Below are 17,697 nucleotides of genomic sequence, written 5' to 3'. Positions count from 1 at the left end.
ACCACTACCTCCATGTAGCTCACATCACCCTAAAAAGAACCCCATATCCATTAAGCAATCATCTTCTCTTTCCCCTTCCCTCAAGCTACTGGCAACCACCAATCTGCTTTCTCTTTTGATGAATTTGCCTATTCTGGAGATTTTATATAAATGGAGTCATACAGTATATGACCTTTTGTGTCTGGCTTCTTTCACTTAGTACTGTATGCTTTCAGTGTTAATCCATGTTGTAGCATATATCAGTACTTCATTCCTTTTTATAACTGAGTGACATTCCTTTGTGTGTATATACTACAGTTCCTTTATCTGTTTATCCCTTGATGGACGTTTGGGTTTCCATCTTTTGGCTATTGTGAGTAGTGTTGCCATGAACATCTGTGTACAGTATTAGTTTGAGGACTTGTTTTCCAGTTCTTTTGGGTATATACCTAGGAGTGGAATTGCTCAGTCATATGGTAGCTCTATATTTAACTTTTTGAAGAACTGCCAAACTCTTCTTCATAGCAGCTGCTCCATTTTATATTCCCACCAGCAATGTACAAGCGTTTGTCAATTTATTTTTAATGAGGAACACAATAAGACAGGGAAAGTAAAGAGAAAGTATGTGTAGCCTTTGAGTCTATTAGAGCTTTGTATCTCAGATTTTGCCTGATGGACTTATTAAATATTTATTTAGCATCACTTCAGCACTAAGAATGAAATTTAGCTCAGGGAAATGAATCTAATCTATTTTAAGTGGTGAACAGACTAAGAAGTGATGATCAGAGGAATGAAGGAATGGAAATTTAAATAGACTAAAGTTCTTGAGGGCAAAGGCCTCATTCATGTTTGTGTCTTCAGCATTTAAGAAAGTACTTGCTCAAGCCTGTAATCCCAGCACTTTGGGAGGCCGAGGCGGGTGGATCACGAGGTCAAGAGATCGAGACCATCCTGGTCAACATGATGAAACCCCGTCTCTACTAATACAAAAAATTAGCTGGGCACGGTGGCGCGTGTCTGTAATCCCAGCTACTCAGGAGGCTGAGGCAGGAGAATTGCCTGAACCCAGGAGGCGGAGGTTGCGGTGAGCCGAGATCGCGCCATTGCACTCCAGCCTGGGTATCAAGAGCGAAACTCTGTCTCAAAAAAAAAAAAAAAGAAAGTACTTGGTGTATTATAGGTTGTTTTGGGGTTCCCCAAGACTGCCCTACATCCAGTGAATTACCTAGGACTTCAGAACTCAGCATGTGGTCATACTTATATACTAGTAAGGCTATAAAGCAATGTCAGCAAAGAAAAAAGGTGCATGGGATTAAGTCCAGAGGAAACTTACTCAAGCTTCCAAAAGTCCTTTCCTAGTGGAGTCACAGGACATGCTTGATTCCTTCAGCAGTAAGTTGTGACAGTGTTGTCTACCAGGGAAGCTTGTTACAGACTTGTGCTGAGATTTTTTGGCTAGGGATAGTGGTAGAGGGGGCTGTTCACATAGGCACCCTAACACCCCTAGCACATATCAAATTCCAGACTCCCAAAAGGAAAGCAGGCATTAACAGGTAAGAGCCACCCTGATCAGTACTGGGAATAGAACCCTTGTGAAATCTTAAGTTCCAGATACCAGCTAAGGCCAACCTTGCAAGCTGCTTTCTCTGAGGATAGCAGTCAGACCTGCTATGCTAATTCTTTTTGCACATAGATGTTCAGTTTCTTTAAAAAATGTGGTGTTAGGTCTGTGAAGAAAAACGCCACAGTAGAAAGCCAGCAGGGACTTTAATGTAAGACAGACCTGATTTATAATATTGTGGGAAAATTGTATTGTTTTTCTGAGCCTCAGTTTCCTTACTATGAAATGATAAATCATAGGGTTTTAGTGAGACCTAAAAGTGATAATGTTTATAAAAAAACACTAAGCATAATGTCTGTCTTATATATAGTAAGTAGCTGTTAACATTTTGTTTCAGCTCACTTGCATCAGTCCAGGTCCAGTCAGGAGAGAGAGACTACACGGTACTTTGGACAGGAGATTTAATATAAAGAATTATTTACCATAAGAGAAGATTGAAGTAAGGAGAAATTGACTCGTTGGAAGAAAATTCTAAGTAACAGCAGATATCTGCCATATCTATAACAGCAGATACAATGTAATAATATGACTGATGTATGATAAAATAGAATTAGTATAGTAGCAGCTAAGCAGCTACCCCTGGGACTGAGATATTATACCCAAAGAGCCATCTCCCTCAATACCACCAAACACTCCCTGGCCGAGAGACTGAAATACTAGAGACCTTGTTGGAGAAGGCATGACTTTGATTCTCAGAATGGCAGAGAAGTAAGTCCCTATGGACTTACACCAGCAGAACTTGCTGGAAACTTGTCCTTTTGAAGTTGCCAAAAACCACCCTCTAGGATACTTGGGGAAAGTGCTTTAGAAGAAGTTGCCTCGCCAGAGGCATTTGCCATATGAGAGCATGAAGAGAGTTACTGAGGGAAGCTACTAGCTGCTGACTGCTATGCATTGTAGGAGCTAGGGTGGAGGGAAACTGCTTATCCTGTAGGAGCCTGCTAGGCAAGCCCAGTGGGACCTGTGAGGCAAATGCTTCCCTCCTACAATGTATCTCCTGTGTCCTCTACTGACAAAGCTTGACATCATGCATGCTGGCAAAGGAAACATAATTAAAGGACCCAGGTTCATTTTCACACAGCAGGTAAAAGGGGTAAATTTGGAACTGATAATCAATTAATTGATAACCAGCATACAGATGGAATGGATGTTTAATTCTAAATCCTCAGAAAACAGGAAGAAGATGGCAAATTGGCAGAGATCTAAGGAACTTCAAAAATAAGACATATGCCAAAAAAAAGAAGTTAGACCTTAGATCATTATCAAAATTAACTCAAAATGGATCAAAGATGTGAACATAAGAGCTAAAACTGTGAAACTCTTAGAAGAAAACCTACAGTAAATCCTCATGACCTTGGATTTGGTAGTGGATTCTTAGATATGACTCCAAAATCACAGGCAACAAAAGAAAACACAGATAAATTAGACTTCATCAACATTAAAAACTTTTATGCGTCAAAGACACTATTAATGAGTGAAAAGGCAACCCACTAATGGAAGAAAATATTTGCAAATAATATATCCGATAAGGGATTAATATCCAAAATATATAAAGAACTTTTACAATTCAACAACAAAAAAGCAAATGGCCCAATTGAAAAATGGGCAGGGGACATGAATACACATTTCTCCAAAGAAGATATACAGATGTCCAATAAGCACACGAAAAGATGATAAGCACATGAAAAGATGCTTAACATCACTAATTTTAAGGAAATAGAAATGAAAACACTGAGATAACACTTCACACTCATTAGGATGAAAATACGTACAAGTAACAAGTGTAAGTAAGAGTATGGAGAGATTGGAACTCTCCTGCTTTGCCAATGGAAATTTAAAATGGTTCAGTGCTGTGGAAAACAGTATGGCAGTCCCTTAAAAAGTTAAATATTGTCATTGTACAAACATCATAGACTTACCAGTGATCCAGCAGTTCTCCTTCTGAATATTTACACAAAAGCATTGAAAGCAGAGACTTGAATAGATATTTGTACACCCATATTCATAGCAGCTTTATTCACAATCATTAAAAGATGGAGGCAACCCAAGTGTTCATTGACAGTTAAATGGATAAACAAAACGTGATGTTTACATACCACTGTATTGTAGGCTACAATACAGTGGTATGCACATAAAATCGTGTTTTCATGTAATTTTAACACAATAATATTATTTGGACTTAGAAGGAAATTCCGACACATACTACAATATGGATGAACCATAAAGATATTATGGTAAGTGAAATAAGTGCAGTGAGCTGCGATTGTGCCACGGCACAGTCAAACAAATATTGTTTGATTCTACTCATGAAGTACTTAAAATAGTCACATTCATGGAGACACAAAGTAGAATGCTGCTTGGCAGTGGATGAAAGTGGAGAGGAATGGGGAGTTAGTGTTTATTGGGTGCAGTGTTTCAGTTAAGGAAGATCAGAAAGTTCTGGAGATGAATGGTGGTGGTTGCATAACAATATAAGTATACATAATGCTATAGAAGTATATACTGAAAAATGGCTAAAATGGTAACTTTATGTATATTTAACCACAATTTAAAAAAAGATAAAAGGAAATTGCTAAAGATGATCTTAAACCTCAGTACTAGAAAAGATAGGTGTAACGGGGAACTTTATTTTTTTAAATTTTATTAAAAAAAAATTTTTTTTTTTTTTTGAGACAGTCTCATTCTATTGCCCAGGCCAGAGTGCCATGGTACAGTCTCAGCTCACTGCAGCCTTCAACTCCTTGACTCAAGCAACCCTCCCACTTCAACCTATTAAGTAACTGGGGCCACAGGTGTGCGCCACCACACCTGGCAAATTTTTATTATTTTTTATAGATGCAGGATCTCCTTGTGTTGCCCAGGCTGGTCTCAACCTCTTGCACTCAAGCAGTCTTCCCCACTTGGCTTCTTAAAGTGCTGAGATTGCAGGAGTGAGTCACTGTGCCTGGCCAAAATTTTATTCTTACTTACGTACTTCAAAATATAATTTTGTCATTATGATTGAATTTTATTTTTTTTAAAAAAGGCAAGAACAAAGTAGATTTGTAAAGGAAATTTAAAGAACTGAGGGTGTTAGCCAAACAGGAATTGATGACACCAGAGTGGACTATCTAGCTGTATGAAGCATACGTAGTCATACCTGGGCTGTATGATGTGGCCTTTTGTTCTGAGGCTGCATACCTGTACAGCTTGTGACTGTACTGAATACTTTAGGCAGTTGTAACACAATGTATCTAAACATATCTAAACATGGAAAAGGTACAGCAAAAATACAGTATAAAAGATATAGGGCACTTATCACGAATGCAGCATGTAGGACTGGAAGTTGCTGTGGATGAGTCAGTGAGTGGTGAGTAAATGTGAAGGTCTAGGGCATGACTGTACACTACTGTTGACTTTATGAACACTATACACTTAGGGTACACTACGTTTATAAAAAATTATTTTTCTTTAACAAATTCGCCTTAGCTTACTGTAGCTTTTTTACTTTGTAAACTTTTAAACATTTTTTAACATTTTGATTCTTTTGTAATAACACTTAGCTTAAAATGCAAACATATACAACTATACAAGAATATTTTCTTTATGTCCTTTTTCTATAAGGTTTTTTTACTAAGATTTTAAATTTTTTTTTACACTTTTTAAACTTTGTGGTTGAAAGCTAAGACACAAAACCACACATTAGCTTCGGCCTCCACAGGGACAGGATCATCAGTATGCTTTCCACCTCCACATCTTTCCCACTAGAAGGAGATCAGGGCCAGCAACACACATGGAGCTGTCATTTTCTGTGATAACAATTCCGTGTGCTGAAACACCTCTGGAAGGACCTCCCTGAGGCTATTTTACAGTTAACTTTTTTTTTAAATAAGTGAAGTACAGTCTAAAATAATGAAAAAAGTATGGTATAATAAATACATAAACCAGTAAAATAGCCATTTATTATCATTATCAAGCATTGTGCACTGTACGTTATTGTATGTGCTAGACTTATACGACTGGCAGCACAGTAGGCTTGTTTACACCACATCGCACAAACACGAGTAATGTTTTGTGCTATGGCAGTTATGATGCCACTATGATAGGAGTTTTTGAGCTTCATTATAATCTTTTTTTTTTTTTTTGACAGAGTTTTGCTCTGTTGCCCAGGCTGGAGTACAGTGGCACTATCTGGGCTCATTGCAACCTCTCTGCCTCCTGGGTTCAAGCAGTTCTCATGCCTCAGCCTTCCAATTAGTTGGTATTACAGGCATGCACCACCATACCTGGCTAATTTTTGTATTTTTAGTAGAGACAGGGTTTTGCCATGTTGGCCAGGCTGGTCTTTAATTCCTGATCTCAGGTGATCTTCTCACCTTAGCCTCCCAAAGTGTTGGGATTACAGGTGTGAGCCACTGTACCTGACCAGCTTCATTATAATCTTATGGGACTACCATTGTTTATGCAATCTGTTGTTGACCAAAGTATTGTCATGTGGCCTTGACCGTATATGTCACAAAAGGCAACGTTTCTTTGGGTCACCTTAGAAGTATTCTCATTCTTTCCTTGAATACTAGAATCAGTTTATAATATCACTAGTTTTTGAATACCTTACAGTGAGGCAGAATGGCCTTTTGGCACAGATTCCTAAAGAACTGATGTAGAGTAAGCAAAGAAAATTAAAGGTTCGTTAATTTGAAAATGTGCAATGTGCTGCTTTGTGGAATTTATTCCCATAGACTATATAATTTCTCTCAAGTTGTTTGCAGTGGATAGATATGGGAGTTGGGAATGAATTCTTTTTGAGCTTCTCCTGTATGTTAAATATTGTGCCAGAAAAGCTTCACCCAGTTATCTCATTTAATATCACAACTTTTTGTGGTGGATATTATCTGTTACGCTGTTGAGAAAATTTTGGCTCAGAGATATTAAGGATTTTGACTTGGAGTCACATAGTTAGAAAGTGACCCAGCCAGAATTTGAATCTATATCTCCGACTCCCAAGGTTCAGTTCAACCTTTCTATTGCATGATGAAAGGAGTGACATATATATATATATATAAAATATAACTAGTAGAGTCTGAGGTGAGTAGTTTATATGATTTGAGAGTCAGGAGTTCTAAATTCTGGGTTCTCTTTCTTCTGTATCTACACAAGGTACTTCTCTAAGTCTCAGCTTCCTCACCTGTAAAGAAAAAGAGTTTGATTGGTTATTTCTTAGATACCTGTGACTACTATTGAAGAAATTTTAGTTTGTTTCAAAGTTGATCTTTGAGAACCCAGTAAATCCCTGTGTCGGATTTTACCATAAAACATACTACATATATCAGGTCGAATTAATTTTTAAAAAGTGGGGGTAGGGCCGGACGTGGTGGTTTACACCTGTAATCCCAGCACTTTGGGAGGCTGAGACGGGCAGATCACCTGAGGGCAGGAGTTTGAGACCAGCCTTGCCAACATGGTGAAACCCTGTCTGTACTAAAAATACAAAAAAATTAGCCGGGCATAATGGCGGCACCTGTAATCCCAGGTACTTGGGAGGCTGAGACATGAGAATGACTGGAGCCCAGGAGACAGAGTTTACAGTTAGCCGAGATTGCGCCACTGCACTCCAGCCTGGGTGACAGAGTGAGACTGTTGCAAAAAAAAAAAAAAAAAAAAAAAAAAAAAAAAAAGGAAAGGAAAGTGAGGATAAATGTGGAGGGAGTAGTGAATGTAACAAAGAACTGTCATTGATTGTCTTAATGGGGAGGTGGTTGAGTTTTATTGTAGTGAAGGCTTAGTTTACTAGTTAACAGTTGGGCCTCAGCTGGTCTCGGTGGCTCACGCCTGTAATCCCAGCACTTTGGGAGGCTTAGGTGGACGGATCACCTGAGGTCAGGAGTTGGAGACCAGCCTGACCAACATGGAGAAACCCCATGTCTACTAAAAATACAAAATTAACTGAGCGTGTGGCACATGCCTGTAATCACAGCTACTCTGGAGGCTGAGGCAGGAGAATTGCTTGAACCCTGGAGGCAGAGGTTGCAGTGAGCCAATATCACACCATTACACTCCAGACTGGGCAACAAGAGCAAAACTCCGTCTCAAAAAACAAACAAACACAGTTGGGCCTCATGTTGGGGCCATGTTGTTACATACTATCAGAGTCATATCTCTTATAAGTCTTCATCTTATCTCTAGGTATTTTGACCTCTTACGGTTTGGAAGCAGAATGATGCCCTGTGGTGGCTTAGCAATTTCTCTTCTTGAGGCCGGGCACAGTGGCTCATTCCTATAATCTCAGCATTTTGGGAAGCCAAGGCAGGAGGATCACTTGAGGCCAAGAGTTTGAGACCAGTCTGTGCAACATAGTGAGACCTTGTCTCTACAAAAAATAAAATTAGCCATGTGTGGTGGCACATGCCTATAGTCCCAGCTACTCAGGAGGCTGAGGTAGGAGGATCGCTTGAGCCTGTGAGGTTGAGGCTTCAGTGAACCATGTTTGTGCCACTGCCCTCTAGTCCAGCCTCAGTGACAGAGTAAGACCCTGAGAAAAAAATTGTGTGTATGTGTGATACATTTGTTGATTTGTTTCAAGGATTTGTTGCAGGGATTAGTTTTTGCATGTAATAGCATAGGGAATCTGTTCCTGTGGTATTCCTTTTAGGTCCCAATTCAAAAATAGGCTTAATACTTGAAAAACAATTAGCTTGGTGCAAATAACATAGAGAAACATCCTGAGCAACTTGATTTGCTTTTTTTTTTAGTCAGTGTGGTCTGTTTCCTTTTGTTATTAAATACGTGCAAGGTGATGTGAAATTCATTTTCAGCTGGGGAGTAAGTCAATGGAAAATCTGAGCTTGTACCCATTACCCAAGTTATGTTTGTAGAAGAGAGCTTCATTTTTTTGCTTTCCCTTGCTTTTGTCTCTCTAAATTGCAGAGTGGTAAGAATTCATTTTGTTGCATTTTTATTCTTTCCCTTCCATTTTGTGAAACTGGTTTGATTTTGTTAGACACAAAAGAAAGGCAGTGGGGTGGTTTTGTGGTCTTGTTTTGTTGTTGTTGTTTTTCTTGAGACAGGGTCTCACTCTGTTACCCAGGCTGGAGTGCTTTGGCATGATCTCAGCTCACTGCAACCTCCACCTCTCAGGTTGAAGCGATTCTTGTACCTCACTCTCCTGAGCAGCTGGGACCACAGGCTTGCACCACCACAACTGGCTAATTTTTGTTATTTTTGGTAGAGACCAGGTTTCACCGTATTGGCCAGACTGGTCTCAAACTCCTGACCTTAAGTGATCCTCCCTCCTCAGCCTCCCAAAGTATTGGGATAACAGGCATGAGCCACCGCACCTGGCCTCAAATTTGTTTATTTCCTTGCCTGGTTTAACTTTGTTGTGAGTTTCCAGTTTTCTGCACTCAGCTCCTAGCCAACTCTCAGCAATGATAGAAGCCAGGGAGAAATACTTTGGCAGCATTATATCTTTCTTAAGCTTCTCAGACAACTTCATTTTGGTTAGTGTTTTATTGATCATTACTTAGGATTTATGGCTAGTATATCACATGTATAATTTTGTATGGAAAGCAGAGCATTTGAGCTACAGTATTGTTCTCTTAGTACCTCTCTTAACTGTATTTTTTAAATGCTGCAAAAAATTGTACCCTTTTTCCCTTCTGTGTGATGTATTCTGGGTAATTTCACGAGTTTTTTTTTTTGTAATTTTGCAAGTATTCTGGGAAAATATATTGACTAATCATTGAGAAATGATATTGATAATTTCCAGAAAGCATTTAGAAAAATGGCTGTAAAAATCACTCTTTTCAGTATGTATCAATTCAACAGAGTACTGGAGGTCTTGTTCTAATAGTAGGTTTGAAGTTATCACTCACCTCTATCCACCCCCACCACACTTTTAAAAAGATCTTCTGAAGTCCAGTAGTTAATTTTAATAGACTTTAGTTATGGTATCAGTCACATTGTCTTGTAATTTTTATAACTCTCTAAACTCCTCAAGGGCAAGGAAACCAGCACTATGTTTCTCAAAGCGGTTGTTCAATCCACTCTTACTGAATAAATGAAGGATTCTTTTACTTAAAGAGATTTTGCAGATGTAGGTGCATATAGGAGCTTCTAAGCAGTCAAAGAAGAATATAAAAGTCAGATGCTATTTTTCTTGCGGTGTATCACTTCTCTCAGTATCCACTGTACATGCACAGTTCATTGGCAGTAGGGTTTTTTTGATAGTTACTTAAGGATTTTTCTGTTGTACTTTCACATGTCCACTAACCAGAAGCTTCTAAACGGTTTTAATTGCTGACCTTGATAAAGAATCTTGTGGTTGGTGTTTTATTTCTTACGTATTTCTTTTTAATTTTGTGCAGTCTCTGTGCCAAGACAGAGTCAGTTTCATTTTTATCTTACTAGGCCAATAATGCTTGCTTATAGACATACGCTATTAAAGCCTTTTCTTTTTGGACTAACACATCTAATTTCCGTCTCTTCTGTTCCAATAGCTTTCCTTGTAATTCCATCTCTGCTTTAAATGCCAGTTATTGTTTTTATACTGATTAAAAACTCAGACTTGTATATCATTAGATAATCATAATCATCCCTGATCAGACCAGGAAAAGCTTTCTTACTATTATGTTGGCACAAGAGTAATTGCAGTTTTTGCCATTGCTTTAATTTTACACCAGCCTGGTCGTTGTCATGAAGTAGTAGAAGTATTGGGTATAGAATTAAGACCTAAGTCTGAAGGCATCTCAGCCACTGTCATTAGTTATTTGATTATGAGCAAATCACTTAAACTGTCTGAAATTCAGTTTTGTCATCTGTAAAATGACATTTATAAAACTTGTTTTATGCGTTGTGAGGACTAAGTGAGATATATAGTTGGTCTTATACGTTTTATATATATATATATATCTATAGTTTGAGACGGAGTTTCGCTCTTGTTACCCAGGCTGGAGTGCAATGGCGCGATCTTGGCTCACTGCAACCTCCGCCTCCTGGATTCAGGCAATTCTCCTGCCTCAGCCTCCCGAGTAGCTGGGACTACAGGCGCACGCCACCATGCCCAGCTATTTTTTTTTGTATTTTTAGTAGAGACGGGGTTTCACCATATTGACCAGGATGGTCTCAATCTCTTGACCTCGTGATCCACCCGCCTCGGCCTCCCAAAGTGCTGGGATTACAGGTGTGAGCCGCTGCGCCCGGCGGTCTTATACGTTATAAAGCATTAAGAAACTGACAACAGCTTTATTCTAAGTCATATGTGAATTTTACAAAATGCAAAATTTAATAAAACATGCCCTTTCAACCTTCCAGGAATCTAATTCTTCTGTGTAGAGGTAACCATGATTAGAAGTTTGTTTATATCTCCTTTTTCTTTTCTATGCATTTACTTACTTTTTTTTAAGAGATAGGGTCTTGCTGTATTGCCCAGGCTAGTCTCAAACTCCAGGGTTTGAACGATCCTCCTGCTTGAGCCTTCTGTGTAGCTAGTCATTTCTGCCTGAGCCTTCTGTTCTGCTGTCATTTAGTATGACCTGAGATCATTCATAAAGATTTTACCTTATTTTAAAAACCTTCAGGTGGGATGTTGAAATTGTGCAACCAGTAATTGATAACACTGTTACCTTGTTATTAATGGAAACAGGTTTTTTTTTCTAGTTTTTCACTGTCACAAACAACACTGTTTTGAAAATCTTTGCACATGCTTCTTCTTTGTCTAGATAGAGATGTGAAGTTACAAGAAGGTGGTATACGCATTCAATATTTTGATAGTAGTGTCAAATTACTTTCCATAACAGGATCCCAATATGCTTATATTCCTACTGTTAGGTGTCAGAGTACCCATTTACTCATCTTTTTGCCTATTTATGGTGTTTTCATTTTTGCCAATCTCATAAGTGAAACATGGTATCTTAAATCTAAAAGAATGTTCATAGGCAGCATGGTTTGTGAGCACAAAAACCATAACTGAAAACAATTTAATTATTCATTAACAGGAAAATAGCACAGATAAGTAATTTATTTGACATGTTTATAGTTTATAAGAGAATACTAAATGGCAATCAAAGTTAATAAAATATAGTTATGTGCACTAGTAGAGATGAATCTTACATAGTATTGAGCAAAAATGCCAAATTATAAAGAGAATACCTATAATAGGATCCATGTCTGTAAAATTCAATCATGCAAAATCAATGCATTTGTAAGAGACAGATATAAACAAGGAGGGCTGGAGAGTTCCAAATAGCCTTATCTAAGAGGTAGGAAATAAAGAAGAGTAACGCTTTGCTATGGCAGGTGGAGGAGTAAATCCATTTCCTCTGACACATCTCTGTGTAACCTATTACGACCATGTTTGCTATCGAAGTTTTTGACAATACTGGCTTATACAAATGTGATCTTTTCCTTATAAAAAGTTTTTTGCATTGTTGAACCCATGATTTCATGGAATATTGTTCAGATGTGGGATGTCCTCTGGGAGTGATGAATTTCTGTTAATATGCTTTTGAGGTTTTTGATTACTTTCTTAATCATATAATTAATCCCTTTCTCAATTATGAAGTGTTTGTTTTAAGGGGATAATATGGAATGATTAGTAGAGATGAGAACTTGGAAAAATGGAAAGAACAGGGGCTTTGTAGTCCAGCAGACACAGGTTGGCAGTTTGACTTTCCCACTCAATATCTATTACTTATTGGGTCAGTTACTTACCTTCTCTGAGTTAGTTTCCCCAATGATAGGAAATATATTTTTGTATACTGCTATATTATCTCATTCTCTTTGTCTCTATCTCTTCCTCTTCCCTTCCATCCTAGAACTATGCTGATTAGGTGCTCAATATCTGGTGGTTATCATCATCATTTATCATCATCATTGTTAAAATTTGTAGGGAATGGTGTTGGAGTAAATTTATAGAATTCAGAATAAACAAAAGGCACTTGTGCATTTCAGAAGGAGCCCCGTTCTTTTGTTAAAATCTAAACTGCATGTCTCCCCTATAAAAATCAGTATGAAAAATAGTCAATATTACCTATAACTATTATTTTTAAGTAACAAATTTAATGAGATATAATCACAGACCATAAATCTCGCCTTTTTGAAGTGCTTTCAGTGTTTCAGTGGTTTTTAGTATAATAATGGAGGTGTACATCCATCACTAATATCTAATTCCAGAACATTTTCTCCACCCAAATAAACCTGGTTGCCGTTAGCAGTCACTGCTCATTTCTTCCCACTAGTCCCTTAAACCGCTCATCTATTTTGTGTCTCTATGAATATGCCTGTTCTTGACATTTTATATGAATAGAATTATGTAATTTGTGGCTTTTTGTCTGTTTTCAAGCATGATGTTTTCAGTATTCATCTGTATTGTATCTGTACTTTATTTTTAAAATTACTGAATAATATTCCACTATGGATGTACCATACCATACTTCATTTATCCATTCATCAATTGATGGACATTTGGTTTTTTTTTTGGTGTTTGGTTATTATGAAATAATGCTGCTATGAACATTCATGTACAATATTTTATGTGGGCATTTGTTTTCAGTTTTCTTAGTTATATACCCAGGTGTGGAATAGCTGGGTCATATAACTATATTTAATATTTTGAAGGACTATTCAACTGTTTCCAGAGCAGCTGTACCATTTTACATTTCCACCCTCAATGTGGAAGAATTCTGATGTCTCCACATCCTTGACAATACTTACTGTTGTCTGGCTTTTTGATTATAGATTCTGATGAGTATGAGTTTTATGTCCATGTGATTTTGATTTGCATAACGACTTATGATATTGAGCATCTCTTCATATACTTATTGACCATTTACATATCTCTTTTGGAGAACTGTCTGTTTAGATCTTTTGCCAGTTTTTAAGTTATTTGTGCTTTTGTTTTATATATTTGGGATGCACATTTCTTATCAAACATATGACTTGCAAATATTTTCTCCCATTCTGTGGGTTATCTTTTTATTGACTTGATGGTACCCTTTGAAGCACAAAACATAATTTCAATGCTTCTTAAAGTGCTGGTATTGCAGGTTTAAGTCACTGCACCTAATTTTTTTTTTTTAATTTTTTTTTAGAGATGTGGTCTTGCTCCGTTGTTCCAGGCTAGGGTGCAGTGGTGTGATCATAGCTTACTGAGGCCTCAAACTCCCAGGCTCAGGCAATCTTCCTGTCTCAGCCTCCTGAATAGCTAGGACTGCAGGTGTGTGCCACCATACCGAGCTATTTTTGGAAAATTTTTTGTAGAGATGCGATTTCACCATGGTACCCAGGGTGGTCTTAAACTCCTGGTCTCAAGCAGTTCTCCTGCCTTGGCCTCCCAAAGTGCTGAGATTACAGGCATGAACCACTGCACTCAGCCAAAAGTTTTAAATTTTGATGAAGTCTAATTTATTTGTTTTCCTTTGTCAGTTGTGCTTTTGGTGTCACATTGAAGAAACTGTTGTCTAATCAAAGGGCATGAAGATTTACTCCTATCTTTTTTAAGAGTTTTATGGTTTTAGATATGCTCTATTTTGAGTTAATTTTGTTTATAGTGTGGGGTAGTGTTCCAACTTCATTCTTTTACATGTGGATCCATTGACTTTCTTGGCATTCTTTTCAAAAATCAGCTAGCCATAACTGTAAGGGTGTGTTTCTGGCCTCTCAGTTGTATTCTGTGGGTTTATCTCTATCCTTATGCCAATATTACACTCTCTTGATTGTTGTTGCTTTGTAGTAAACTTTCGCATTAGGAAGTGTGAATTCTTCGACTTTTTTCTTCTTTTGCCAGATTGTTTTGGTACCCATAATTTTTTTAAAAGGCAGTTATCCTCAGTGTCTAGTGTGCTTTCTTCGAGGAGACTATAAATATTAAAATGTCCAAAACAGGAATATAGGAATAGATAAAGAGAACTTGGATTGTCTGGGATTGCATCAGTGACTGAATTCCTACACATTTTATGGTTATTTATCTTGATTTATTTATTTAAGCATTCTTTTGGGTGTCTGCATGTGTTAGATACTGTGCTATATCTCAGGGAAACCATGGTGAACAAGACACAGGGTCTCTGCAGTGAGCTTAAGTTGTCTTCTGGCTTTCATGCTTTTGACTATCAAATATCTGAATATAGTCAACCTACCAATTAGTGGAAAGTTTACTCTATTGTCATGTTCAAAAGTCCTATCAATGAAAATTTCTTTTACGCTGTTCTGCTAGTAGGAATAGAAGTACAAATGAATGGAAGAAGAGGATGAATGTTTAAGTAGCAATGTTGAGCGCTTTGACAATTACAAAAGCACTGTATGTTTTCATTTACTCTTTTGTGTGCACATGTATCTTCCCTCATTTAAAGGTTCCCTTGAAAGCAAGGGGCTTATTTTTATTCAACTTTTTTACTCCATCAGTCAACTAACAGTGCTTGGAAATTTTTAATACTAGTGTATATTAACTGAATGATTGAATGGGTCGAGTAAGCTGGAAATGAGTGCTCATGTTATATGACCTTATACTAAATTAGGGTTTGCATAGCTTTTATTAGCTATCGTCTTTGCCCTCAAGGATCTTGATTTAGTGGTTTACAGTGAAGATGAGACAGATACTCCACATGATATACCTTTAAAAAAAAGATTAATTGGAATAATAAATAACATAAAAAGTAAACTGCATAAATAAGCTAAATAAATATTAAATGTTACAAGGAGTCACTTGAGTCCATAGGATGATATAGAGTAGTAGAGGAAGTCTTGAACAGAGGTTGAATTTCATCCAGATTTCAAAGAACTGAGGGGATAAAACAAATAGAAAAGTGAAAACTGAGGGGAAACAGGTTGATAGAGATGACAAAACTTTTCTGGGTCAAGAGGCAGTTCTCAGCAGGGTTGGTACTTGTCCCCTTTCTATCCAGGTACATTTAGAAATAAACCACATGGTTAACCTAGTATTTAGGGGTGCTATGGCTTACCATGAGTTGGGACTGGGAATGCTGAGGTCCTACATTGTATGATGAAGTTAGGAATTACTCTGACCCCAGTCTCAGTAGCACCCTGCCTAAGATATACTGGGAAGGAAACACATTTAGCTGCATAAGGAGGAAAATAATTTTTATGAATAGTGTTCCTAAGCAAATACTGTTTTTGTTTTTGCCATTGTAGAGGCTTAACGAGGAGATATATACACTTAGGTAGGGTGGAATACAGCTAATGGAACATTTTAGGAACCAGGGCAGGAATTTGTATTTGATCAGTTTGGATGATTTTGATTATTCTTAATATTTCTTTCCTCTCATAGTTTGGTATTTTTCTTGTCTTTCTCATAGAACGAGCCTCTGACTCCAGGTTATCATGGATTCCCAGCGCGGGACAGCCAGGTTGGTATCTGTTGTTTGTAACTCAGATGCTGTATGTGTGTGGTGTGTTCATCAAAGGGTTGCTATGATAGAGGGCATTTCCTGAAATTACTTATTTTGAGAGGGAATGTGGCTGGTTTCAGCAATGAATTTACTTTTACACATGTAAATTAAGCGTAGTTTTAAATTCTGTAAGTATTATGTTATTAAAATTGTGGATATTATAAGAGAAAATAATCACTCAAGCACAGTCATGATTGCTTTTGTATTTTCTTTCTAGGCTACATAATTTTTTGACCTGGTTTTCTTGATGCCTCATAATTCTGAATGCTGGAGTTGTCTCTTTATTACCTGTCAGTTAGCCCCAGTGCCTGCACAGATTTTTTGAGTCCTTGTAATGATCTGTAGCAAGAAAATTCCATTCTCCTCCCTGGAGGAATTCAGCCTTATGGTTTTAATCAGGGAAGGAAGGCTTGCTTGAGAAAGTGAAGTTTCTGCTGCCTTTCTTTGTTAGATGGGAGGATGACTGGAAAAGCTCAGGCCCTATTATGGGTCAGAGCAGAACTGCTTCCTGTAAAGAACCACACCCTCAGTATGGTTTAGGCAAGTGTATAAATGCCTTCCCTATCTTTTTGGTGTTTGAAGACTTGAGCACATGACCTTAAAGAAGAGTTAGGATAGAAGAATGGGTAACACTTCCTCTTCGAGAAATGGTGTGGCTTAAATCACCTCGCCTCTGAAAGAAATTTGTCTCCTTGCTGTTTGGGGATATTAACATTCTTCAGGAGATTTGAAAGGGTAGCTCCTAGAAATATCTTTGAATGCCATTATTCCTTGCAGGGTTGTTAAAAAAAAGTTACCATTGTTATACTTGCCCAAGGGATATGAGTTATAGTGCTAAATGAAAGAGTTCATAGTGTCCTTTCCAGAAGTTCATTGAATCTCATCAGAGCTCCTGAAGCCGATCTTAAAAAACAGGATGGTCAGCTGGGTGCGATGGCTCATGCCTGTAATCCCAGCACTTTGGGAGGCCAAGGTGGGTGGATCACGAGGTCAGGAGTTCGAGACCAGCCTGACCAACATAGTGAAACCCTGTCTCTACTAAAAGTACAAAAATTGGCTAGCTGTGGTGGCACACACCTGTAATCCCAGCTACTCAGGAGACTGAGGCAGGAGAATTGCTTTTGAACCCAGGAAGTGGAGGTTGCAGTGAGTTGAGACCGTGCCACTGCAGTCCAGCCTGAGTGACAGAGCGAGACTCGGTCTCAAAAAAAACATAGGATGGCCGATAATCAATATAATCAATAGTCACTTGTTTGGAGGCCTTTCAGATTTGAGAGTATGCTTCCAATTCTTACACTTTTGGTGCTGAGTTGATGTCAGACTGGCCCCAGATAGGGCATGAAAGGAAGTGTTGTTATCTCTGTGTTCATCTCCCATTGAGCTCATCACTGTTAAAATTGAAGATGGAAGCTTTTGGTAATAGATAGGGCCATTTACCCCAAATCTAAAGAGAATATAATGATTTATTTATTTTTCTTTCTGGTTTATGTCTGTCCTAGAGCTTCTATAAGCTGGGAAACTTATGCCCTTTGATAGTACTTTTAGGTCTTAGTCATGTATCAGAAAAAAATTCTCATACCTGGAGATCTCCCACAGAGATTCTGATTGGGTGGATGTAAGATTGGGCTTACCCATTCAAATATTTATAAACCCCAAAGGTGATTCTGCTATGTATGCAGTTGAGAACTACAGTCCTATGGGTTGCTTTAAAAACAGTGG

At 37.9% G+C, this 17,697-nt stretch overlaps 1 protein-coding gene across 28 annotated transcripts in view; it reads left to right on the top strand.

Moving 5' to 3' along the window:
- Window positions 1–17,697, top strand: part of RBFOX2 (RNA binding fox-1 homolog 2) — a 290,265-nt gene that overhangs the window by 71,840 nt on the left and 200,728 nt on the right. For all 28 annotated transcript variants that reach the window (XM_064367978.1, XM_064367974.1, XM_064367971.1 and 25 more), the window contains exon 2: window positions 15,886–15,936. In XM_064367978.1, coding sequence (XP_064224048.1) covers window positions 15,886–15,936 — 51 coding nt within the window. The remainder of the gene's footprint in view (window positions 1–15,885; window positions 15,937–17,697) is intronic.

The sequence above is a fragment of the Aotus nancymaae genome, unplaced genomic scaffold (assembly GCF_030222135.1).
Source record: "Aotus nancymaae isolate 86718 unplaced genomic scaffold, 86718_ANA_hifiasm-v0.15.2.pri h1tg000076l, whole genome shotgun sequence".
Classification (NCBI taxonomy): domain Eukaryota; kingdom Metazoa; phylum Chordata; class Mammalia; order Primates; family Aotidae; genus Aotus; species Aotus nancymaae.
The sequence above is the reverse complement of the archived record's forward strand: the minus strand, read 5'-3'. Positions and strand labels throughout refer to the sequence as shown.